At 28.4% G+C, this 27,257-nt stretch overlaps 2 protein-coding genes across 6 annotated transcripts in view; one reads left to right on the top strand and one right to left on the bottom strand.

Annotated features, from left to right (window-relative positions):
- LOC142329310 (E3 ubiquitin-protein ligase CCNB1IP1-like) overlaps positions 1-8,024 on the bottom strand; it is a 29,161-nt gene extending 21,137 nt beyond the window's left edge. For 3 of the 5 annotated variants that reach the window (XM_075373786.1, XM_075373787.1, XM_075373789.1), the window contains exons 1-3: positions 7,754-8,024; positions 6,187-6,397; positions 1,731-1,822 (exon numbers count right to left, since the gene is read on the bottom strand). In XM_075373786.1, coding sequence (XP_075229901.1) covers positions 1,731-1,822; positions 6,187-6,397; positions 7,754-7,966 — 516 coding nt within the window. In that variant the 5' untranslated portion in view covers positions 7,967-8,024. The remainder of the gene's footprint in view (positions 1-1,730; positions 1,823-6,186; positions 6,398-7,753) is intronic. The other 2 variants (XM_075373788.1, XM_075373790.1) reach the window with 2 other exon arrangements.
- A 380-nt stretch (positions 8,025-8,404) lies between these two features.
- LOC142329343 (armadillo repeat-containing protein 1-like) lies at positions 8,405-26,237 on the top strand. The gene is made up of 5 exons (XM_075373831.1): positions 8,405-8,668; positions 13,203-13,369; positions 17,964-18,117; positions 19,365-19,556; positions 24,363-26,237. Exons 1-5 carry the CDS (start codon positions 8,585-8,587, stop codon positions 24,543-24,545), a joined length of 780 nt encoding a protein of 259 aa, XP_075229946.1. The 5' UTR covers positions 8,405-8,584; the 3' UTR covers positions 24,546-26,237.
- The last annotated feature ends 1,020 nt before the right edge of the window (positions 26,238-27,257 follow it).

Genomic DNA, 27,257 nt, shown 5'->3' with positions numbered 1-27,257 from the left:
CAAAAACCTTACCTTTGCATATTATTTTATCAAATTTCTACAGCGTAACAAATTATAACTACAATAAAAAAGATTAATGCATTATAAAATAAGTAACACACATTCTTTGATGTAGACAATCCAAAAACAATTAACTGTTGGTGATTTTATACAAGAAATCATTTAGCCCTGCTTTTTAGCACTGCTAAGTGAGGTCATGGCTGATTGCTTACATATAAAGCCAAATTAGCAGCTCAAACGTCTATTGAAAGAAAAAACACCAGATCGCCGATACTACTTACAAAATCTAAATCAAAGAACCATTCACAAATAAGATATAGGTTCTTTAGAAGAGTTTGAGCACTAATCTCCATAGACATTTTATAAGGAATAGGAAGGCTTGGCATTACCAAATTGGTACCTTAGCATTTTTATGCATTTCTCGTTTAGGAAATGGAGTGACAAGTGTCACTCAAAAAAAAGAAGTCATAACCTTTAGCAAACAGCAGATGTAAGCAAGATATAACAGATGGAACAAGGCCAGTATTCGACTCAATTCCAACAGCACTCAATCAAGTATGAAGAAATATAGGATAAAGAAAATGGAGGGAACCCACAGAGCGACTATCCCTGACTAGGATTGTTAACTTTAGCCCCTCTCCTGTTATGCAATATAAAGAAAGGTATAACTCAAAGAATTTAAAAAGGAAATCAATAAATAAACAAAGGACAAAAGTGTTGGATATATTACAAAAAGAAAAAAATGAGCATAAATATTTTAATAAAAATATAGATATTCAGATAAAATGTAAATTAATTGTTTATCAATTAAAACTAATTTTAGAGGGTTTTTTTTAGACAAAAAAAGCAAATAAAATTATTTACTTTACATAAATAGTAACAAATATTTTAACATTAAAAAAAATGTAGCCCTGACTGGTCTAACATTACTTCACATACATGCATGCTACCCTATTTCGTCACCAATGCTTAAGCAGAGACAGTAAATAAATTTGACTGTTATCATGGAGAGGTAAAATTTTACATACACAGTTAGTGTTAAACTAGCAATTTTGTATAAATTCTGTTCCATCTTCAAATTTGAAAGTGTCATCTTCAATACCTTCATATTTTACTTTGTGTAGAAAAAAACAGAACATTTTTACATAGTTACTGAGATTCTATCTATTATCGCATTTGTATGCTAAGCATGCACATATACACAGTAACCAACAGTTTGTACATTTTTTTCACAACAGCAGGAGCCCAATATATTTCTATGGCTACTCACATTGCTTTGTATCACTCATTTAAACTGTGTTTCAATTAGTTTCAATTTATAATCAAATATTAGTTCAGTTTGTCATTAAAAATGAATAGTTGTATAATTTTTACTATCTGCTAACATATATAAATATATCATAAATTAACTTATGACTGTAATCAAATCAGTAATTTATAAGAGGTCTTCAAATAAAAGACTCACAAATGAATGTAGAGATACTTTAAGTAACAATTAAAGGAGAGAAAAATAAATAGTTAACCATTAATAACTGTTATGACTTTTAAATCTGTTATTACTTCTAATACTTTAAAACTGTTATGACTTAATTATAATTCCACTGAGCCTGTCAGTAATAAATAGAATGAAAAAATACAGGAATAAAATCTATTCTGGTTAACCAAGTACAACATAAAAACTCAAGGTATATTTTACATAGATTTCATTTAATAATTATAATATTTATTACCTGGAGAGATCGAATTTCCTGATTTTTCTTATTCAGGCAATCTTCTAATTCTAATATCCTCCGTGCTTGGTCATCAGAGAGCTTCTTTAGAGCTGCAATCAATTTAAAGTTGCATAAAATAAATGTAATAAAACTATTACAAGTAATGTTACTCTCAAAAAAGTAATTGAACAGGCCATCAATTGAAAGACAGCTCTTGAATTTTAAAACATCTTCAGATTTGCAAACTGTACACTTCTGCCTCTGATAATGGATGGGAGTAGAAAATTAGTCATCCTGAGTTTGTAAAAATCAACATATCTAACATAATAGTTTAAAATTTCTCTTAATATTGACCAACTTAATTCTCTTATTTATTAATTATATAATTATTCATTACTTTACATTTGAACTTAAATTTATAAATGTAGATTTTACTTCATAAATTTGTCTAGATTTGATTAATTTCTGTTTTTATTTAGTCCCATCAAAAAAAATAATTTGTTTTTAATAAATAATTAGATAATTTTTAAATAATCAATTTGTTAAATTATTGAGCTACTATACACACAATGGACTAAGTCAGTTTTCCTGTTTTGTTTTTTAAATTCTGTAACAACAGTTACACATGGGAAATTTTGGTTCAGTAATCAGCTCTCATAATATTATTATTGTTTAAATTTTGTTGAGTTCATTGTTTTTATTTGTATCTGGAATAGCGGCAGTTAAGTATGAGTTTATATGCTTGCGTGCTGGTGCCATAATAATAATAATAATGATGCCATTATTACACATGAAGAATTCTAGGAGAAATTATTTAATTCTCCATTACTATCAACCTACCAGTATTTGTTTAAGCTTTATATAAAATGAGAAAATATAACAGGCATCAAAGATTCTTCTCTTATCAAGTAGGTTTGGAGCTAGCTGCTGTATAGAAAATAAGCAACTTGTTGCCAATACATTAGTAAAGAGCTCTAAAACATCAGTGGACACGCTTCTATTAAGCCTGAAAAGAAATTAAAAAAAGATTATACAGAAATAAGTTATCAGCCAAGATTACTTCACACACTTTGTGAAGGATGGACTTTTGTAACAAATTAATTAATTATTTGTTGAAAAAGCAAATCTTCATTTCTTTAGCTCAATTACATACGTAAACTAATGAAGCAAACTTCAGACTGAATGACCTAGTAACCATCATAATTATTTTCAATGGAAAAAGTGGAGAATTAAGAAGTTTTATGTGGGATTCTTCAATGAACTAAATATAATTTGTATATCAGAATTAGAAATCCAATACAGAATATATTCAGTTTGATAAATGACAACTTTACTCTGTTCACCAGACAGACTTGGCTATAAAATGATAATTTTACTCACAGAAAAAGAAACGCTGACTCATACAACTTCAGGTTCTTTACCTGCATCATATGCTAAGGACTGAGCCAAAAAAGTGTAAGTAACAATAAATGTATCTCTTCTAGTTTAAACACTATTGACATGTTTATTCTGTCCCAATTAACAATATACTATGGATATTCAAAAATTTCTCAGCCTGACCAGAGATGTCACAAGTATAGTAAAATGACTATGATATTTGTAAAGTATGATCCTTTAGATGATATGCTGTTACGTTTCAGATTACGTTTCATGCGTAGAGTTGCTTGTTTGTAATGACTGAATAAAGGAAACAAGTTTTGACATTTTCTGAAAAATGGATAAAACATAATTCAAACTACTATAAAGTACTTTGTTTTACAAGATTTTACCCTGATGGACAAACAAAAAGAGTTGGATTCTACTTTAATGGATTCTTCTTCATTTTCAATGGTAAAATTATGAGCAGTTGAATATTTAAATGTGGTTGCATACCTATTCAAGATGATAAGCCTCAGGACATTCAAAAACCACTATGACTGATGAATTCATCATAAAAATCCACAATGCCATATTATATGATTGCTGACTGAAGGTACGCAAGATTGCTGATGCAAACATTTTGATGTTTGCTACATTATACTGATTTTTTTATATAAAAAGGTTTTCGGCTCAATGAGTACAGCATTTGTTAACAATCAATCAAACATTTATTTAAATGCAATTCCACAGAGTATCTTCAATGTTTTATAATAGTAGTTGAAACATGGATTCACCATAACAGGTGGAGGCAAGGGAAAGTGTGCCAAAGAAAGCGAAAACTATTCCATTTGCAGGAAAAATCATGACTACAGTTTTTTGGAATTGATGATGTGGTGCTCATAGACTATCTGGAAAAAGGCAGGATCATCAGTAGGAAGTACTATGCTTCACTACTGAACCATTCAAAGGATACTACTTACGCTAAACATTTCCATCTGGCAAAAAAAAAGGTGCTAATTCATCTTGAAAATATGCTTGCACATACAACTCAGGTTGTTATTGCAAAACGTCATGATCTATCTATGCTTTGAAGCACTTCACACAGAATTTGGCTCAGTGTAATCACTGAGACACTGTGATTACACCTCTTACCAAACATGAAGAAATGGCTCGCTAGTCAAAGATTCACTTCAATTGATTCACTTCAAAGATGAGACAACCACCTGTTTTGCAGAGTTAGACAAATCACATTATATTGAGGATATTAAAAAGTAGTAGAAGTCATCCGCCTAAATGTATCAAATTACAATTATTGCTATGTTGAAAAATAAATTAAATTTCTGAAAAATCTTTTTTTGTAAGACCAAGAATTTTCTGAATCTGAAAGTAAAGATTTTAAAAACACTATTTTCTTAAGGATATGGTAATTAAATTAAAATAATGTTTTGATTAAAGTTTTTAAAATCAATTTGGGAATAAATTTTTAATTTTTTTATAATGATTGAAATCCTGCTGAAAATGAATGAAAACAGGCCCACAAAAAAATCTTAAATCACATTTGCAACAAAAATAAGGGAAATCAATGGACCTCAGTAGTTCAACAAGACCTAAAAGAAAGTATAACATCCGGAGAAATAGTACAAGATAGAACAATGTTCATACAAAATTTCAAGGGTTTCGACCCTGGAGATTGTTTTTGCCATCTCTTGTCTTGTTAGTTTCTTTTAAGTGAGAATCAAGACCTATTAAAGGCCCAAAAGAATGAGAAACAAAAGCAAAATATTGCTTTGTGTGGTCCTCCTTTGGCCAAACTAAAAAAAAGAAAGCTGCTGCTGCAAGAATAATTTTTTTAGCCGAGTTATTAACATATTGAAGAATCCTTTAATTCTAGTGCAACTCATTGCAAGAATGTTTGTGCAGAACATAAATGATGAAGAAGGTACAAATGAAGAAATCATCAAATTAGATTAGCAAATAGGAATTAACTGCAATATAAAAGTCAATAAAAACAAATTATTACAATAAAGAAATTCCAGATATCATTTAATGCAAAATAATCATATTTAAAAAAATATAATTAATAAAACTTTGATGGTGGTAAAAGATATGTATAAAAAAAAGAAAAGAATAACACTTATGAATCACTTTTATTGCTTCACACAAAACTCACAAAAATTAAAACAATTTGTTACTATATTTATGGTTATAATTCCATTTAACAATAAAAGTTGTTGGGCATTTACATGACTGGAACATTTTTCCACTGTCATCAATATTTTCTTCACTGTCAGTGTTCTCAAAGATAATCACCTCTAATAAACTTCCCAAAGGTTTTTAATGACTAAAAACCATTAATGGTTATTGGCTACTTGTCAAGGAGAAACGGGTCTAATCAAAAGAGAGAAGGCAAAAAACAAAGCAAAAAATTAATAACTATTGAAAGAATAGGAAAGAAAAAACACAAAAAACTATAATAAGAGTTTTTGTCTTAGGAAGATTTCACTGCATCCCTACAAATATTAGCACTTTCAAATGACCTGTGTGCATGGGTACAACTGTTCCTATTACTATAATCATAGAATAGAATAAACAAATAAAATATTTTGAATACTGAAAAACAGAAACAGCTAGTATATCATTTTTGACTACATTAATTTCACAATCCATTTAAAAAAATTTCTTTGTTTATAAGTATCTATAACAGCATCAATAAATTTTCTGAAAATAAAATATCTCATTTACTTAACTGGGTAGTACAAGTTCCACCTCTAAGATGAAATAATATGCTACAAACTTACGATAATTATGGATGACAATACATCCACTGTTGTAGATAAATATTCTGACAAAAGAACCCCCTAATCTCTTTAATTAAATATTTTAAACCCCCTGGTTGCAGAAGTCCTTTATGGATGGCCATTTAAGTAGACTATAAATATATTTTTAGTATATAAATAATACAAATACTATAAATCATACAAAAAACTTACTAATATTCATATGGAAGGTTCTAGGATCAAATCCTGATCAGGCAAAACAATTTTTATGTTACAAATTTTCCCAGAATTAAATAAGATGGTCTATTTAAAGCTAAAAATAAAAAATGTCTACTAACATTCATAGTTTTTATTTTCAACCTGAAGATCATTTTTCATTTTCACAATTAGTGTTTCATATGAAGATTCAATTTGATTCAAGTGTGTTTCTATTTGAAGAGCTTTAGCCTTATGAATCATCTTTTCTTGAAACATCTGGTGACACCAAAAACCAATTCCTCTAGACACTATATCCATTATAATTTCTGGACGTAGACCTGCTAAAACCATCTATAAAATTTCATTAGAAAACTAAAAATATAATGTATTTATCTTATTTATAATAGAAATACTCTAAAAATAATCTTTTTTTTAAGCAATAGCAAAATATTTCCCATTACATCATGATCTCATTGTGAATTTTAAGGCTTGCTCTAAATGTAGGTGATAGGTAAGTAAGTAGGGGGAAAAAAATTAATTGCGAATAGTCTATTATTGAAAAATGAATTTAATTTATTTAAACCTTCTGACATTCTTTAAAACCAAACACTAATAGAAAATATTGCTAACAGAACAGTTTATTTAGATTATATTTAGTATTGGCTTAAAGGAAGAGGTAATCTTACGAGCAAAAATGATAATTTATTGTCTTAAATAAAGACTGTAGTTTTCCACAATATTATTTAATAACTCCTAGGCCTACTCTATGACATATTAAAAGAGCACAAGAGCTTTTTACTATTTGTTTCTTACCACAGATGATCATTGCATAATGACTAAATTAATCATTAAACAATTGTAGGCTCATATGCAATTAGCCACTTCTTTTCAAAGATGAAAATGCCAAAGGTCTGAAAAAATGAAAAGCCTACAAAAATTTAAACCAATACAACACTGTAATAAGAGAAGTTTAAAGTTAAAAAACTGAAAACTTTTCTATTTTTATACCTTAAAAAATGCAGAATTTTCAGGAAATTTTATATTAAATATTAACAGAAAATTTAATATAAGGTTTGAGAAATGGGCACAAATAGAATTTACTATTGTGTTTTACATCCAGGATTAGTATAAAATATCTTCTAACACAAAATGTTACCAAAAGTTTTGCAACATAAAGGAAAAAGATTTTATCAAATATATTCATATTTCAAATGAGATTACAGCACCACTCAACAAATATTAAGTATAATAAAAGCTTATATTATAACATAAAATGTTATTAGATCAAGCTATACCATTAATGATTTAATGGTTAATGATTAAGTACTTTCAAATAAAAAAAACGAAAAATTGTCTTAATACAAGATAAATTAACAATACTTCACAGTACTTTTATTTATCTTGTAATTTATTATTAATTTTATCTTGTTAATTTATTTGAAATGTTTATTTCAAATGATATTAACATGTTATGATTCTCTGAATCGGCCATTTTTTCTAACATGTGTCAGCAGTTCCCAACTTACTGACCGAAAAACGTGTTACATACAGAAAATAACAGCTACAATGTTCTGTTGCTTAAAAACAAACAATTTGATGTGAATAAAAGAATATGCTGGGTGAATAGACTTATCTAGTAACAAACAAGCCAAAACAACAGGGCGCAATCAAAACGATAATATATATAAACTTATAGTGTAACCATACCGATTTAAATTCTTCTGAAGGATTTAAGTCCGCCCGAACAATATCATATTTCGACTTTAATGGAGTATCACATGCAAGGCATTTTTTACCTAGGTCTGGTTCTTGATCAATATGTTCTTCACAAAAAGCATGAGAGCAACTCGTAACCCATGCAAACGATGTAATTGCTATTCCACAGTTCTTAAAGTTGCAGTGTAAATTATACTCAGACATATTAAGTGCACAGTAGGTAAAACAACTATTTTCAAACCACGCAGTAATCCGCTGTTCTCAAAAGCTAAAACAACACAGTGCTGTTAACTTATCTCGTTTATCAAGTTATCATATTTTCTGAAGGTAACAAACAAATTCAAAGAAAAATATAAATTGATTTTTTCGATTAATAATAAATATCTTTTTTTATGAAAATAAAAAATTTTATCTATTATTTTGCTTTGTTTTTGTTTCTGAACGATCGCTCCAAAATTTACGCTTATATTATTTTTAATAATTATTTTATTTTAATTACCAATTATACAAAAAAAATTATACAACTTTTTATATAGATAATTCAAGTTAAGTTGATCGATGAAATCTATAAAAAAATAACGTCAAAAACTACTTATGATTTTAATATTTTATCCACCTTGTGAAAGTAGATGAAAAAATGGACTTTGCTGCTATCTATCAACAAAGTATAGCAACTCCAGTTTTTGTGTTTTGTTTTGTTGAGTGTCGTATTTATCCGTTGGCCAGGTAGAGGTTACATAATTCTTTAATTGTTAATATAATTATGTTTTGATCATCCTTATCTTTGGCTATTAATACCTTAATATTTAAATACTTATCACAATGGCAGATGAAGCTATGCGTGAGACTGTCCGTACTTATAGAGATCTTTCTGCAGATGTTGAAAATCATCTCGTATTAATAAAGGTAGGTTTTCGAAAAAATACATTGTTGTAATTATTCTGCTATAAAAATAACTTCAGTTATAGATGCCATACTATTTTAAAAATTACCTCATAAGTTGTTACGTATTGCCATTTATTATTTAAGTTATATAGACGATTTTGAATTTTAAATATTGTAATAATACTTTTATGGATTTTATTCAACGTTGTTATCCAACGAATGAAATCTTTTTTAATCATTTCTGTAATGAAGTGTATTAGGTATATAATTAGACGTGTGTTTGTAATAATCACCTGCCAAGAAATTAATATTCATATATATTGTTATTGGATTAAAAGTAGGAATGCAGTTTAAGGTTTAAATTAACTTTTCTTCTAAGAAACGTTTATTCTCAGTACAATCAAAAGAAAGAAGTGTAGTTTTGTAGAGTTGTTACCAAATATGCATTTTTTTTTCAAAAAAATACTGTAATACAGAGTATTGCGATAAGACATATTGTTTAATTAAATATTTCAATCATGACCAAGGATGCAGAATCCCACGAAAGTATTTTAATGTCTTGTATCAATATTCTGTACAAGTTGGTTTATGCTAATAGAAAATTAAAATATATATGTGTATGAATAAATAAATCTTGGGAGTAAATAGTTTTAAATTAATCTAACCACTCAACATCTGTGGAAACTGTAGCATCTTAACGTTTTGGAAGATCCTGTGTTCAAATCAGGCATGGTATTTTTCATATGCTAGAACATTCTCTTTGCTTAATTCAATGTACAAACATCAAGCTTATGTTGTGAATTAAAAAAAAAAGATTGTGTGATTCACTCTCACCAAAATTGAACTCTTATAAATTCATTTCCTACTCAGGCCTTTCTTTTCTAATTGCACATTTGAAGTTTGTTTAAATTTTTGTTTATTAAATTTATTTATTCTTTAGTTAATTTTTATTATAGATGAGATGAAACCTATCAGTAAATATTATTATAGAGGTAGTTTCAGTTTTAACTTTGTTCTAACATTTATATTAGCTACTAGGCCAAGAATTATAGGATTATTTTCTTTTCCCTTTTGGAAGCATACCGTATTGATAGTGTATCTGTATCATGCCCTAGATTTTAGCAGTTGTAATAAATCTATCTGGATATCAGCCACTAGTGTTTTTTTTAATAACACTCCCTACTAGAAAAAAGAGTGTAATTTTGCAGATATAATTGCTTCCTTACCAAGTTGTAATGTAAAAGACCTTAAAAGATGATGCCAAAAATGTACCCATAATGGTTAAGTTTCCATGAAACTTAAAATATCTATCATAAGAAGGGAAACTGATGCTTTAATCAGATTATGCATTTCAGAATTCATACCTTCACGTTGTTAATATGATTCTTGGTTCAATGGTAAGTGTAAGTAATTGCTGGTAACAAAAGTACACAGATTTTTGTTATCTGTAGAGACTAAAAATATTGTAATATAAACAAAATGTTATCATTTATTACTATTAAATATTTTGTGATATATTTCTTGTTTGCTACTGTTCAAGGCCGTTAATTGATAAAAGTTCATTATAACAAAAAGAAAATAAACAAAATATGTTATTAGAGCTTTAGTATTCTGTTCATAACAAAAAAGAAAGGTACTGTGTACCAAAACAGCTGTCACGCTTTTTCTTTCAAATTATTTTTAGTTATATATGAATAACACAAATTAAAGAAACTTATTTTATCAAGGGGTTTTAGAACTAATTGTAGGTCCTTCTTTGTCTGTGGAATTTCCAACAGCTTTGTAGCTAATACAAAGCTTTTGGAAATACCTTTGTCTTCAAAAATTAAGAAGTCTTATCTATTCAATCAAATAAATATATTGTGTTGGTTTTTTAGTTTTATTTTTGTCAGATTTAGTGTGTAAATATTCTAAATGTTAAAGTGTGTTCACATCTTGGTTTTATGCACTTTAAGTAAAATTTATATGTTATTGTATGATTTTGTAAGATAGTTTACAATATTTGAACCCAATTATGGAGGTCTGTGTATGCTTTTTATTTCTGTAGGTTGATGTACGTCCAGTTTATCTGGTATAGTGTTTGATACAATCAGCACAGTAATTGTTTTAAAAGCTCATAATTTAGTAAAAAAAATGTAATAAACTTAGATTTTAAAAAATTTCCTGTATTTTACTTGATAATTAGCCTAATTGTTAAATAGAAAATCTAATACGTACATACTGTAATAATCGTTTATTTTGAGTACAGTATTATTTAATTTAAGTTAAAAAAAAATAGATTTATGGTTCACCTATCACTACAGCCAAATTTATTATCAAAAAAATCAAAAGATAAAGATCTATAGGGTCTTATCATTTCCATATAGGATACAAGGGACGAGGACCAAAGAACAGCCTTAACTTTCCGAGGGATACAAGGGATTTTTTTATTCAATAAGTGGATTATTTTCTTTGGTGTCATAGGTGTGGTTAGTTCTTTTTCTATGAAACTTGTTTAATATTGAAAATAAAAATTAAAAAAGTGTGGGTATTACAAGTACATAATAACCTACTTCCATTTGTCAACTACACAATTGCAGACTCCATTTTCAGATAATATGATTGCCACTTATTACGATCAAACCGTGATCATAATAACCAGCGACCACTGTAATTTTGGGCCATTATATTTTAAAATAAGATATTTTGCACCTAATATTACAGGAAATATTTAAAAATTTTTAAGGCTATAATAACAAAATAAAATTATTAAAACTATAATTATGTATTTATGCGATATGTTCATAAAATAATGGTGGAGTTTCAAACAGTCTAGTTTTTGAATAAAGCATATCAGAGTCATGAAATGCTCTAAGAATCTTATCTGTTGAGTAGATTTTGGCTCCTTTAGTTGTCTTGCAGACATCAAGATGGATGTTGATGGAGAAAATTCAGTGTGAAGTGTGAAATGTGAAAAACAACTTCAGTACTTGTCTTTTTATAACTCCACAATAAAAAAACCATGAAGACCAGACTATTCACTCTTCTTGGCCAATCCATTGGTTGGCCAAGAAGAATTCAATTAATTGAAATATCATTATTTTTTGGGTTTACTGTAAGTAAAATACTAATTGTAACATTATAACTTAAAAATAAAAATTGTATAACATTTTGACAAATTGTGGAAAAGATCCAAAAGAAAATTAATCCATTTGGCTGTGATTTTATTGTTAAAACATAATTATAAATAAAATTAGCATTAAAGTTTTAAATACGAAATGAAAATAGTGCTCTCTTAAATATTTTGAAAATATCTGAACTATTTAAATATGGAAATAGACATAATGCATTATCAGTCTCTAATAATTTTACAATCATAATTAAAAGTTCTTTTCTTGTGCATATGATTATAAAAAATTCTTGATAATTCATCTGTTTTTATTGGTAGTATGTATAGTTTTTCATAGTTTAAAGGTTGCTGATGGTTTATGAGGTTGGTTTATCTCATTAATGGGAAGCTAAATGAACCTTCTGATATCCTGTCGTTAGAAACATGAGTGTTGAATTTCTCTGTTACTTTTTTCTGTTCATGGGTTCCCTGTACAATCCCATATTGTTTTCATTTGCTGAATTCCATATTTGTAAACAACTTTTTTTTAAATTATGTAATTGATAAGTTACCGCTTTAGGCAGTATACTGTTTAAGAGCAGCCTTTTCATGGTTGTGTATGTCAGGCGATGATAATCTGTGCATTAAAAAAAAAATCCTTTTATTTAAGCTTAACTGTTGTTAGGCAGTGCTCAAGCAGGAATTAAAAGTATTACAAAATGTCTGTTTTTGCTTGTAGATAAATAGTGTAGGTAATAAGTATTTAAATATTTGAGAGGAAAAAACAAATCCTAACCAAACTAATTTCTTTTATATTTCCTATTTTAACTGTTTAGTTTATGATTTTACCACATTTAGTTATCCCACAAAACAGTGAGCTGATGAGATAATTGAACGTTCAGTAAAAATTCAGCAGTTGAGTTTTTAATTTTTTAAATTTTAAATTAACCCTTTAATATTTATAATTTGAACATTAATTATGATTGTTTGATATATCTGATGCAAAATAACTTCACATACAACTTAATAGTCTCACAATTCCTGAGATTAGGATCTTAACAGAATAAAAGAGTAAAGAAAGGATGAACTGCCAATGATCAATGCTACATTTTACAAATACTGCTGGTCTCATTTAGTAGGTCTTGATTTGATAGCCATTGATCATTCATTCATTAAAGTTTGAATCCTGGTTAGTCATGAAATTTTTACTTGTTAAAAGATTTGTTACATAAAAAAAATAAATAAATATAATTGACCATTAATAAGTTACCTTGATGTTACAAAGTGAATAATTAAAAAAATCCCAGTAGATACCTAACAGTTCGCTGTAGTTGTGTGTTTACAGTATGCTTTAACATTATAGGTCGATTGACTTAGTCAGAGTGTGGAATTTAATCACTTGTTCCTGCCTTAAATCAGATCTATTTGTTATCATTACCTGTTATAACTATTGCTTTAATGTTGCAGGATAAAACCATGATCCAGTTCTTGGCATACAGTTTATCCAGTCCCGATAGTGAAGTTATACAATCATCACTGGAAACTCTTCATAATTTAATTAAAAATGATAGAAACAAACAAATATTACGATCGGTTTTTGGTGTTACTGAAGCTATTAAAGCAACATCTGAAAGGTTTTATAATTAATTATGAGTAAATTAATGATTATAAAATTTATATTTATAAACATTTAAAAATCTCATAATCCCTCTCATAAAAACTTTTAAAGTGGGATGTACAGTGTATTTATTAAATTATTGCAACGTGTCTCAAAAACATTAATGCACACTGTTTACAACAGTGTCTGAAAAACCATTGAATATAATTAAGCAGATTAGTTTGCATTAGAAGGCAAACAAGGGAAGCCTTATAGCATTGAAACAGATTATAGACAAAATATATGGCAAAGAGAGACCATTATTTATTGAATTTTTGGGTCTAGAAAAAGGTTTGGTAATGTGAATTGGAACTATATGGAGATTGCAAAAAATGCTAGAATCAAGTTAAAAGTTTTTGATAGCATGAAAACTGAATACATTTAAAGTACGTTGTTAGAGGAAAATGGAAAAAGATATCATTGTCTGTTAGAATAACAAACAAGGAAGTTTTTAGAAATATAGACAAAAGGAACTTTTTTTAAGAACTTAAAGAAAAAAAGAGATCAACTTATTGGTTGTTACGTAGATGCAATATTTTTTATGATAGACATACTAGAGAGAAAAGTAAACTGTATGAGGGGAAGAGGTAGATTGAATATTTAAATGTTTGATACAAATTAAAGAGGATGTATGAACACTCATATAGCGAGTAAAGAGATTGAACAAGTTAGAGAAAACTGGAGAATTGCTGCTAATCAATTGTTATATTGAAGAAAAAAAAGAGTAATTTATAATTAATAAAGTTTGTGATTGTTTTATTAAAAGTTTTTGTTATTGTATCCTCAGATTGGCATTTTTTCACTAGCCGTTCTTCTGTTCATTACCTGAATATTAACAGGAAATTATTTTATAATAATCGTACATATGAAAAAATGAATATCATTTAGTAAGATTTGAAGAAGCAGAATAAATCATTAATTTATTAACTTTTAGAGTGATAGATACAACAGTATTTTTTCACATAATACTATTGTACTTTATATGACTTACTATAATCTCTTAATTCTATTCACTTCATATGCTTACATTGTAAATTTCTTTCCTTAATTTAGACATCTTGTATAATGTAAATGTCATGTTTGATTTTTACAGTAGTACATTTGTTGATAATAGAGTTGAAGTATTTTGTTTTTCCTATCTAAATGAGTGGCTGAAAATTATCGTAGTAAATCTTGACATTTAAATTTTGTATGCAAGAAAAAATGTTCTATGTAAGAGGTAGAAAGATAAATCATATGGATAAGTGTTTTTTATATTACTACATTCATCTGACATTTGTTCTAAAATCATACGGCCTGAGGAATTTGAAAATTCATTACCACACTAATAAATGGCTCACAGTTTTGAATCAACCCAATTCAAATGCAGTCTCTACCCAACTTCCCAGATCAAGCTTAATAGTATCTTCCCCATGTTGTCTGGATCTACCCAAAGGTCTCATTTCATTGGGTAAACCCATTCCTAGCATTACTCTTTCGTTACGTATGTCCCATTCATACATGTCTCACCCAGACAATTTACAATTTTAAATTATTCTAACTACATCTGAACTCTAATACAATCTATACAATTCAAAGAGTGTCACTTGCTCCACTATCCACTATATTTGTCGGTTACATAATCAAATATTTTCCTTAGAATTTTAATTCTCAAAAACCTCCTTTCATCCACTAATTTCTTCCTTCTAATGATGTTGTCTCACAACCATATGATAATTAGTAAAACTATTGTTTTATGTATCTTTATTTTAACCTGATTTAATAATATTTTAAAAGTCAATATCTTAAATCAGGGAATAAAAACCTGTGTTTTCAGAATGTAATCTTTCTTCATTTCATTACAGCTCGTTAAAATCATCCATAGGTATATAAATTTATCATCTCTTTCAAAAAACTTGCCATTTACATAAAGACCTATTTAGCACCTATTCATATAATCTCATTTCATCATATACTTGGTCACCATATACTTTGATTTTTTTTCTCACACTTACACCAATTTTCCCCCCTTACTCATAATGATTTTGTTTTAAACTGCATTTCTACTGTAGCTTACTACATTCAAATCATCTGCATAACTTAAAATGTGGATGTTTCTGTTCAAGGATAACCCTTTTGCTGTTAGTTTTATTTTTCTGATGATATAATCTAATGCAAAATTAAACAGAAGAGAAGAAAACATGTTTCCCAGCTTCAGCCCATTACAAATATCAAAATCATCCCATCATCCTGATTTAGGGGGAATCCTAGCTTCCTTATCTGGGAATACCAAATTGAATTAATATCTCATACACCTTATCTTGTCTAACTAAATCAATATAACAGTAATGCATTCCTTGTTTTGTATTTTTAATTATTGCAGCATTTAAGTACCATTTTTGTGATAATTCCTGTTTTTATTAAGTCCAAACATAAATAATTTTATTTAAAATACATTTATAAGTAATTATATAATAATTAATATAACTAATTAAGAGCAGAGTTACTAATCACAAATGGGCTAAGCCAGTTTCTCCTACTTGTATTTTTAAATTCTGTAAAATACTGTTACAGATGGGAAATTTTGGTTTTGCAGTCAGAAGTTATCTGCTCTCATAATAATATTATTTTTTAAAGTTTGTTGAGTTCATTTTTGTATTTGTATCTAAATTTATGATATTTAAGTTGCAAAACAATTATGAGTTTTTATGCTTATGTGTTAGTGCCATAATAATATTATTACCCATGAAGAATTCTAGGAGAATTATCTAATTCTCCACTACTATCAATCCACCAGTATTTGTGTAAACTGAATATAAAATGAGAAAATATTACAGGCGTCAAAAATAATTTTATCAGGTAGGCCTGAAGCTAGTTGCTGCTTAGAAAATAAGCAACTTGTTGCTGATACAGTAGTAAAGAACCCTAAAACATGAGTAAGACTTCTGTTAAACTTGTAAAGAAATTCAAAAAAGATTCTAAATGAATAAGTTTGTTATCAATTGATATTATTTCTTGCACTTCAGGAAGATGATTTTGACAGAAGGGTGAACTTTTGTGAAAAATATTTTTTTTTAAGCAAATATAATTTCTTTAGATCAGTGACATATATAAACTGATGAAGCATACTTCAGATTGAATGGCCTAGTATACCATAATAATTAAGTTTATTGGTCTGATGAAAATCCTCTTAGTTGTTGCAGGAAGTTTTTGTTCTAGAATTAAGCAATCCTGTGTTTCACAGTTGCAATTCCTATGTTTGGGAGAAGGAGAACATCTTAACTGTGCTATTCAACTTAGAGATTACCATGATCAAACTTTTCCTGAACAGATAGAATGCTGATGAATAATTGAATGGCCACCTTGTTCACATGGTTGGAGCCTTGTGAATTTTTATTACATGGAAGAGAGAGAGAGAGAGGATAAAAAGATTTTGATTACTGTAATTATGAATATTAGCACCTTGCTCTTGTGATGCACATTTTAGAAAAACATAAAAGCCAATTTAAGGACATTAATGCATAAAAGTGGATTATCAAAGTGGTAATAGTAATACACTAAATGAATAACTATAATGTTTATTGAATATACCCCTTTAATTCATCTTTAAATTTTAAAAAACATCCCAGATGCTGAATCATCATGTTACCTGTAACTGTCACTGATTCAATTGCCTTGTACAACTATACTTATTCATTCATAAAATCTTTTTTTAATGTTTATTTACCAAAATGTAAATATAATTTACATACTTATTAGAATTTTGTCACTCATATAAATTAATCACCAAAATGTTTGTGGTCACAAAAAAATGATGTGATTATTTTTTTCATATTCTATTATCAAAATAAAAAAGAATTATGAAAAATGTTACTTCCTTAGTATTATTTTCACATTTTCCTTCTGTTTGTCATTTTGTATTTTTTAAAGAATAATGTATTTCTGAAGATTAAATTGAGATTCATTACAGTATCAACAAGTTCACAAATTTCAAAATGGGAGCCATGCTAATGTGTAATCTTTATATTTCTTCAAATCGTTAAGTTTTATCAAAAGGTATTTTATTAACTAAAATTTTAATCCTTTTATTGCAAGCAAAATAACACCTGTTTTTTAAAAATTGGTTGACAAATAACCAATTTATTGCAGAAAATTGATATCATTTTCAAACATACTTCATCCCCACCAGTAATAAAAAATGATTTGAAACTACTCATGAATAGGTGTGACTAGGAAAATTTCAAAACAAGATGTCAGGAATCATAAATTTGAATCTTTGTTTTTGTGATTTCAAGACATTTGACTGTCCTGAAATTCTAAACCTATCAACATATTGAACCTTAGCTTCACATGTGACTCCCTTGCTGTGCTACTCCCTTGTCTTAGCCAGCAGAACGGCCATATCAGTTACGGCTGAGAGGGACAGTTATTCTTCTAAAGAACTAAATATCCCATTAAAGGGTTAGAAAATACAAACTGCTTGAAGGATGAGATGTTTAACATCTAAAGCCAAGGTTCTTAATTACTACTAAAATTTTAAATATTATATATTGAGCTGATTGTCTTATTATTTTCATAAATGTTATTTATAGGGAGGATCTAAGTGAAACTAATAAGGAATATGCAAGCAGTTTATATGATTTGCTGATCACAAATACACCCACTCATCAAGGAACTCCACGTACTGTTAGCAGAAGAAAATTGGCCACCCGTGTTACTACTTTTCAGGTTCAAGGCCTTTACCCGGTATGTTTTTAAAAAATATATTAAATGTTTAATGAAACATGTTAAGAATTGTTGTAGTGTTCAGAATGAAAGAAAAATCTTTCTTTGAATTAAACTTTGTTTTTCACATTATTAAAGTTTCAATTTACTTAAATTAATCCTGTAGGAATTGTGCTGAAATATCCAATTTTTCACTTTTATTTCCATTAATATAGATTCACTGCTCTGTAACAAACAGTTTTAACTATTATAATATTACTACTATAATTTTATTATTTAAATTCACAGTGTCAAAATGAATGTGAAGGAAGGAAAGAAAAATTTTCATTTAAACTAATTATAATCTTAGCTGTCTGTTAGATAATACATAAAATTCACAATACTCCCCAGCAAAAATGACTTTTGGCTATATATGGTCTATACCATATATTTTTATATGAAGCAACTATATTTTTCTCTTAACTTAATAATCAACATTTGTTAGTCCATGTATAATTTATTATTTTAAAATTATATAAATTAGACAGTATAGCATTATTAACTAGTTACTTAATGCATATATTGATAAATGTGTATATGTCATGTATCAAGTAAAATACATGAAATGTGAATTACATATATGTATATTCACTTTTCAAAATTAATACAGCTTTATCAGATTTTATTTTATTTTGTTCTCTTGCCAGATATTTAATTAAAAAAAAATTAATGTTATTTGTAAGAAACCTGATGAAGTAAGTGCCTTTAAACTCCATTAAAATATAGACAGTGAAATGGTAAAATAAGTATATATTTCTTACATTTTACTGCTTAGATGAACTAAATTGCTGGATTTGTATATTCGGTGATGTATCCATAATGATTGTGTGTGATTTGACATGAGCCACAAGTCGCACCTAGATGCGACTGACTAGCTGTCTTAAAAAATAACATCCCATGTCATCCTTACTTGGATGGTGAGGAGTGAAATGGTTTTCTATTGCCTTCTTCACCAAGCCAAGTACATTAAGATATCTGCACTCAAAGCCTACAGAAAAATGTGTGCGACTGCATGCGCCTCTGTAAATGAATTTTATTCAAATGTTCATGAAAAAAGAATGCTGTCTGTGATTTATTTAAGAACAGTATTCTAAAGGAGTATTTCCTACTATTTTTAATAATTATCAAATTATTTAAGATGATCATTATGAAAATATTATATAATTAATGAAACATTTATTTTTCTAAATGCTCTGTTTAAGTTTTTTTTATAGAATTTGCATTTACAGGAAACAAGGCAAGAATTGGAATCTTTAGTAGTTCGTATACGTGGTGTCGTATCTGTTGTATTAGATGTCGAAAGCCAACGCTGTGTAGTACGTTCCTTACAAACACTCACACCTCTTGAAATTGCAGAGGAGATAGCTGCTAACACTGCTATGATCCCAAGATTAGTTTTACGCAATAAGCATAATCAAGAGGTAACTAGTTTTTACTTTAGATTTTAAATTAATTAATCCATGTACTTAAATCTTTAATTATGTTTTTATTATTTTGTTATTATTGAAATATCTATGACGACATCATCCTTAAATGTATTATTGCTTTTGATGCATCTCTGCACTTTTGGCTTTAATTTTATTTGTAATCTCATTCCTAGTTTGATAAATATATCCTACATTTTATAACTGGCAATTAACCTGTCAAAGATAAAAAAAAAGATTGTCAATAAAACTGAGAAAGCAAAATCAATTAGACATTTAATTACCGTAAATACAATTTATTTTTAACTGTTAATTAATAATGCAGGATTTAAAAAAGAACCAAAATTGAGTGAAAAATGATAAATATTGCAGTTTCATTGTAAAACCATTTTGATAGTATAAAAAAAAATCAGAATAAGATTAAAATGTCTCAGTACAAAAATATAATGAGGAATTAAATATCAAGATAGAAGAGCATCCAGTTTCCCTATAAATTACTTTTATTTAAAATAGCATAAGTTGTATATCATTTTCATGGTCTGTTCTTCAGTTTCTTAAAAGTTCCCTTCAGGAGCTTTCAATTGTAAGAGAATGGATAAGTGTAGCCTTTCTTGTTGTTATATACAGGTTTTTAACCCCACTCGCTCACAACATCACATAGTGTTTAGTGATGAATCTTAACAGCCAGTGGAAGTTGGGGCTTAATTTCAACACATTTGTGAGAGCACCGAGCAACATCATCTGACATTGCTAATTTCTTTGAATATTATATGACACATCCCAATATTATAGTTGCCCCAGCAAATCTACGAGGTTGTGATGTCACATGCTGACATCTCATTATATTATTGTTTTCCAAAACATTTTTACATTTAATTATTATTTTTATTTCATTTTTGAACTTACAACAATACGGGTTTTTCAACTTACAATGTTTATCAACAATACGGGTGCCCAAACTTACATTTATGTTGTTGTGTGTTCAGTTCTTTCCACTTAAGTTGATTTCATGTATAAAAATGCTTAGTGACTCAGTCTTGTAAACAATAACAATTCCTAAACAAATTACTAATGCTCTGATTGGTATTATGTACAGGACTATAAAAATTTATACATGCAGTTACAAATGCTGTCTATAGTCATGATTATATTTAGTTCCGTCATTCGTTGTACACAATGTGTGCATAAGAAATAAACTTTAGTCCACTTTATATCATGTTCAGTGAAGGTATTTTTTTTTTGTTGAGGGACATCATATGCTGATTAATAAAGGTGACCGTTTAATAATAATTCATGCTGGAGAAGAAATCAGATTTATTCTGAATGCATTACTAACTTGGAAAGCTAATTCAAAAATTGGCGACTACCTTGACAACATGAATACAGACAATTTCATGAAATGGGTGTGTGAAAATTGATTCCAAATCTTCCACCACTGTCAGTAGTGATAATGCCTCTTATCACAATACAGGTATTGATAAAGCGCCAAATTCTAACTCCAGAAGAAAAGATATGCCAGATTGACTGGAAAAACCCCATATTCCATATAGTTCAAAAATGCTGAAACCACAGTTATATGAATTAGTAAAGTTACATAAAACTAAAGTACAAAAATATCACTTGTATGAAGTTTTGAAAAAACATGTGCATCGTGTTCTTAGACTCCCATCCCTGATTTGAAAACAATTGAGATGTTATGGTCAGCCGTAAAAAGATGTGTGGTTAGTTATCACAACACTTTCTTTCACAAATGTTGAAAAATTAACTACAGAGAAAATTAATTCCATGAATGAGGAGAACTGGAAACCCTATTGTGAAAAAGTAAAAAATATTGAAAAAGAGTATGAAAAACTGGAACTATTGATAGATGAAATTATAGAACGTTATGTTTTTACGTGTAGACTCTGATAGTGAACGTTAAAATGATAGTGACAGTCATAGTGATTAATTTAGCGAGAATGGTGAGTGAACTTGTAGAAGTTTGAATTAAATGCATAAAGAAAATTCAAGTAAGATTTTGTTTATTATTAAAAAATAATAATTTAGTACAAATAAAGGTTATAAAAGTATGTAATATTGTTTATAATTAGTAAATGTAAATATGATAGTTATTACCACATACAATATGATAAGTTATACTTCGATTTGATGCATGGAGTTGATGTTTTCAGGCTGAGTAGTAATTTGCAGTCTGCTCATAACATCATAAGCTCATATATTGGCTGGGCCTAGTATACATTACATTTATTTATTGCCCCAGCAGTTAATTTATATATTTTTAAAGCATTAAAACATTTGTTGATCTTTTATCAATCAATTTTAGTGCAGAAAAAGTTTATAAAAAGTAACACCCCCTGTTCAAATTGTGTGTTTGTAATATAACTTAAAACAGGATTCATAATTTTCCTATATTTTTATAATTTTTGGGTTTAGTATATCAGCTTCGTACAAGGTAAGGTTCAGCTGATAAATTTTGCACAATAGCATACTATACGAAGACAAACGGTACTATTGAGTTGGACATGGCAGCACATGATAGCTAAATTCCCCTCTACAAACCTGTGATAACGCATAGAAATCCATTTGCCGGTTTGTTTTCAGTAGCATTTAAAATGGAGTAGAGTCCATATGTCAAAACAGTTAAAACAGCACATAGTGATCAAATTTTTAATAGTAGAAAATGTGAATTCTACGAGTATTTTTCATTGTTTAAAAGCAATTTATGGTACTGAAACTGTTGACAGGAATACTGTGAATAGGTGGGCGTTGAAATTTCACAAATGTGAAGCTGGTATAATGACAATTGAGGACGCACCTCACAGTGAGGACCAATGTCTGTGACTGACAAGAAACATCGAAAGGAAGTGAGTGGACTGTGTGCTTTCACCCTGGCGAATCACCCAGCAACGCATTGCTATTCAGTTAGGCATATCTAAAAAACGACTACGTCATATTATCAAGCAATTGGGTTACTGTAAAGTCTGTGCATGATGGGTACTGCGCAAACTGCATTCCATCAAGTGTTTGCTGCGCAAACTTGATGGACATGATTTGACATGAACGCAAGCAGCGTCATGTGAAATGTTGCGAAGAACTTATACAGCGCCATCGCACCAAGGAAACTACTTCTTCTGTTACAATATTGTGATTGGGTATAGAGTTGAGAACAGCATTACGTCCTGGAAGAAAAAAGTCAATGCATGGAATACAGACATTACAAATTGCCAAAACCCAAAAAATTCAAAACTCAAGCATCTGTGAAGAAACTTCTTTTGACAGTGTTTTGAGATGCCAAACATATTTATGTGATCGAGTATCTGGAACATAGGATGATTGTAAACTCTGAACAGTACATTGTGACATTAAAACACCTCAGACAACGAGTATGTTGCGTTAAAAAGACCACCATAATCTTGCAACATGACAATGCGTGGGCTCACACATCCCATGCCACTACTTCTGCAAGCTGAAGTTTGAGCCTATTCCACATCCACCATAATCGCTGGATTTGGCTCCGTGCAACTTCCACTTCTTCCCTCATCTTAAGAGGAGGGATCTCAAAGGTAATCCATTACACCATTGACAATGTGATGAAGGAAGCCGTGTCCATTTGGATCCAAAAAAGATTGCTAGAATTTTTCAGTGACTGAATGCAAAAACTTGTCACACATTGGGAAAAGTGTATCAGTGTAAACAGGGATTATATTGGAAAATAAATACTGCAATTTGTAGCTTAGGTATTGTACTTTTATCCATTTTTTATTTCATTTCAGTTGTCTTTTCATTTCATGCTCCACAAATATGTGCAAAATTTAACAGCCGAGCCTTGTATATAAAATCTGCTTATTATTATTAATAGTTAACTATTATTAATAGTTAAATCTTTTTTTATTGTCATTGTTGTGATTTTTCTTTATTTATATATTTGTGTGTGCTTTTTTTGACACATAATATAAAAATTGCATGTTATAATAACACTGTAATTAACTTAATTGAATGTAATAATGTTTAATCAACTTTGGTTTTGTACAAAATGGTATGCAAAAACCCTACCAATATTGAAAGTGTTGTCATACAAAGTCACGAAAATGATATTAGATACACAAAATTTGACCATTTCATTATTTGTAATGATAATCTCATTCATAACTTCATTTTTTAAAGAGAAGGTGATATTTGAGATAAAGATGGAGCTGAAATTGTCATTTATAGCTCTTTGTTGTGAAAAATATACAGAATTTGAGCCAACAATGTTTTCTTCATAGTGACAGTCATTAGCAAGACTCCTGAAGAGTGCTATTTTTTGGAAACAATTGAGAACTGTAGTGAGCAATCTGATCAAACAAGAAAATTTTCGTAAACTGATTCTACTCCTTTTTAAGTTTCCATTAATTTTCCTATTAGTCTGCACAGATTCTCTGTTAATTGTTCACTAAATAAAGATTCACCGGTTTTGTGATTTTAGCCCTTTGACTTTTAACTATTTACTAAAGTGATTTATCTTCAAAGTTACCTGGCCCACTCTGTGTGTCTCATGTAGCTTATATTGTGCCTAATTTGGAGAGGCTGAGCCTTTCATTTACTTAAGATACAAATACATCAGGATGACAAATTTTATATAGCCCCAAATGATTGTGCCCCTGTAATTAGCATCTTAATTTGGCGGGAGACTGCATTGAAAAAGTTATAATTTTAGATTATTTTGAATAAAAATGAAAAATATATGTAAATACTGAATTCTTTTTCAGCGTTTGTTTTATTCTATTTTATACATGAAATCTTTCATTTTTGTTTTTCTTGCAGTTTCTGCAAAATATATTAGCAGATGATATTAATGAAAACGAAGAGGAACTTCCACCATATTTAGAGGAAGGATATGAACCTGTAAAAGACAATGCTGTATTGTCATTTCAAACAATAAAAACAAATGCTTCTAGTTGGTTACATGCTGCCACTTCATTCCTTCAAAATTCATTTTACTGGTGAAATTATTGCTGTATTTAGAGTTTTATTATTATTATTTCTGTATTTTATAACATGTGTTATTTTTATATTTAGTACAAAAATTTAAAGTCATTAGATTAGTTATGTTATTATGTTATATATCTTTGTATGTTTGTTTTGTTATTGTTCATTGGACTGTTCTATTATTATGAAACTATGCTGATATTTTATTATGAGTGCACATTTTATTTTCTAAAGATTGATTTTCGTTTATAGTAGTTCTTCAAAAAACTTATTTCATTTACCTTTACCAATTAGTATTCTGCAATTTTTAGCTAAAATTGCTATAGCTATATGCAAAAATTAAACTTAAGGATGTGCATAATTGTGCATTAATTGCCAATTTGTTTTATGTACTATAAAAAAGTATACTTTTCAATAAATTTTGTTAAATTATAAGAAATTATGATCTTTATATATATATACATATTTCATTTTAATCTACCCAGGTGATTTTCTCGTAAAATGTACACAATGCAATATGCAAAATAAATGACCTAAACAAAAGTTTCAGGTTGGATGGGGACATTTCATGGTGACCTTGAACATTATTTCAAGGTTAGCACAATTTTTTTCAAATGGAATGACCTATTTTTGACCCCACCAATGAAAAGAGCAGAAATGTTATATTAGAATATTTAGTCATACATATGATCTTGGACCTTTTTTGAATGTCATACAGCTAACTGTCAGAGATAGTGTAAAGTCATTTTTATGCTTTTTCCCATAGTTTTCAGTATAAATGGCCAGGAATATATAAATATTTCAGGAATATTGTATGATCTTCAGAAACGTGCAACTCATATAACACTATCTCCATATAACCTATCACCTGTATAACACTATCTCTGATGGTTAACCGTATGACCTTAAAAAAAAGTCCAATATTATATGTGACTACATATTCCAATGTAAAATTTTTTGCTCTTTTCATTGGTGGGGTCAAAAATAGGTCATTTCATTTGAAAAAAATTTGTGACCTTGAAACAAAGTCAAGGTCACCATGAGATGTCCCGATACAATCGGGACTTTTTTGTTTAGTTAATTTTTTGTACTGTGTGTAGTTTACGATAGAATCGCCTGGGGTGATTAAAATGAAACATTCTGTATAATTTATTTTAATAATAAGATTTATTCGAGGAAAGATACTAAAAATGATTGTCTATCAAGATTTTTCCTGTATTTTTTATTACTGTTCATGTTTAATACCTTGATTTTTATAAATTGTTTATTACATGAGAATGTGTTAGTATGTACTTTTGCTAAATCTATTTTTGAAAGTTACTCTAATTCATTAATATAATTGTATTAGTACTGCATGTATTATACACATTTTGTAGTAGCTAATATTTTTATAAAACCTAAAAATAAGTATATAATTTTGTATTTGGATGTATGAATTTTTTTAATATTTTTATATATATTTTTTATTTGAATATGGTGCTATTGATTACTTTGTAAATATTAAATGATTTCTCATAATGCATAGAACTATTTTGGGAAAACACTTCCTGTGAAATATAGTATAAATATTTAATGTTGGTTTGAACTAATGATAAACAGTATATTAAATAAATAAGATAAGCATGAAATGTAAAATAGGGTATACATCATAAATTACTATTGTTGAAATTTATTAATTAAATTATTCATCTATTAAAACATTTTTAAGTAGCTCAAGAAAATAATAAATTTATCTCAAATATAATAATAATAATAAATTGTTTAAAACACTCTTGTTCTAAAAAAAAAAAAAGAATAAAAAAAATATATTTCATGTTATTAATGTGCAATAATGTTATATTATTAATGTTAAAATAATTTATTGGCAAATTAAATCAAAATCATACTGATAATTTAATTTTGATTAAAATTATACAAAATTTTGTTCTTTGGTAGTCAGCTGTTCACTGACTACCTTATTCACTCGCCTGATTTGTTGTCAGGCACAGTTTTCATGCCATCCAGCAGGATATGTTTAAACAGATTCTTGATTGTGGCAACTATAAAGTGAGATAATGAAATAGCAAGTGCAACTAGGATATGGACCATATGATCATATGTATCTAATAAGTTTTCTTATGTAGTTGAACTGGAATAAATGTAATACAACGTTTTAAAACAAAAAAAAAGTATATTTTCCTTCCCGGTTGAATAATGCTTAACTGGTTATTAATCGGATTTTGGTAATAACTTTTTTATGTAATTTATTTTTTCTCTAAAAAAATTGTTAGTCATATAGCAAAAGATACAAACAGCAGTCCACTTCTCTTAAGATTTGAAAAAGGATGCTACTGGCCAGAATGTTCTTGGCCAAACCAACAAAAAAGTATTTTTATAAGCAAGGAACTATTGTGACCAACAACTTGTGACCTGATTTTAACAGAGTGTCCCCATATAAAAATATTTTTATATTCTTCTAATTATAAAACTACTATTTTGATGTGATCCTTTATTTTGTTAATAAAATGTTAAACTTTGACTGCAGGTTATAACCTTTCAGAAAATCATATATATATTTATGGTTCTTCACTCACAGCTATAAAAAAAAATATGTATATAATTAATATTTATTTTGTCAGAACTGTATAGAATATTACTTAGTAGTTGGGATGCCTGTTATTTTCAATATTCATTGACCTGTAGTTGTGCCATTTTTCATCAAGAGGTGAATGTTTATGTATCTAGAAAAAA

Source organism: Lycorma delicatula, chromosome 8 (genome assembly GCF_047948215.1).
Source record: "Lycorma delicatula isolate Av1 chromosome 8, ASM4794821v1, whole genome shotgun sequence".
NCBI classification, from domain to species: domain Eukaryota; kingdom Metazoa; phylum Arthropoda; class Insecta; order Hemiptera; family Fulgoridae; genus Lycorma; species Lycorma delicatula.
The sequence above is the reverse complement of the archived record's forward strand: the minus strand, read 5'-3'. Positions and strand labels throughout refer to the sequence as shown.

Coding starts and splice junctions, on each gene's coding strand:
- LOC142329343 (XM_075373831.1), top strand. CDS start 8,585: ATGGCAGATGAAGCTATGCGTGAGACTGTCCGTACTTATAGAGATCTT. Junction 8,669..13,202: donor ATCATCTCGTATTAATAAAG/GTAGGTTTTCGA, acceptor TTAATGTTGCAG/GATAAAACCATGATCCAGTT. Junction 18,118..19,364: donor AGGTTCAAGGCCTTTACCCG/GTATGTTTTTAA, acceptor TTGCATTTACAG/GAAACAAGGCAAGAATTGGA.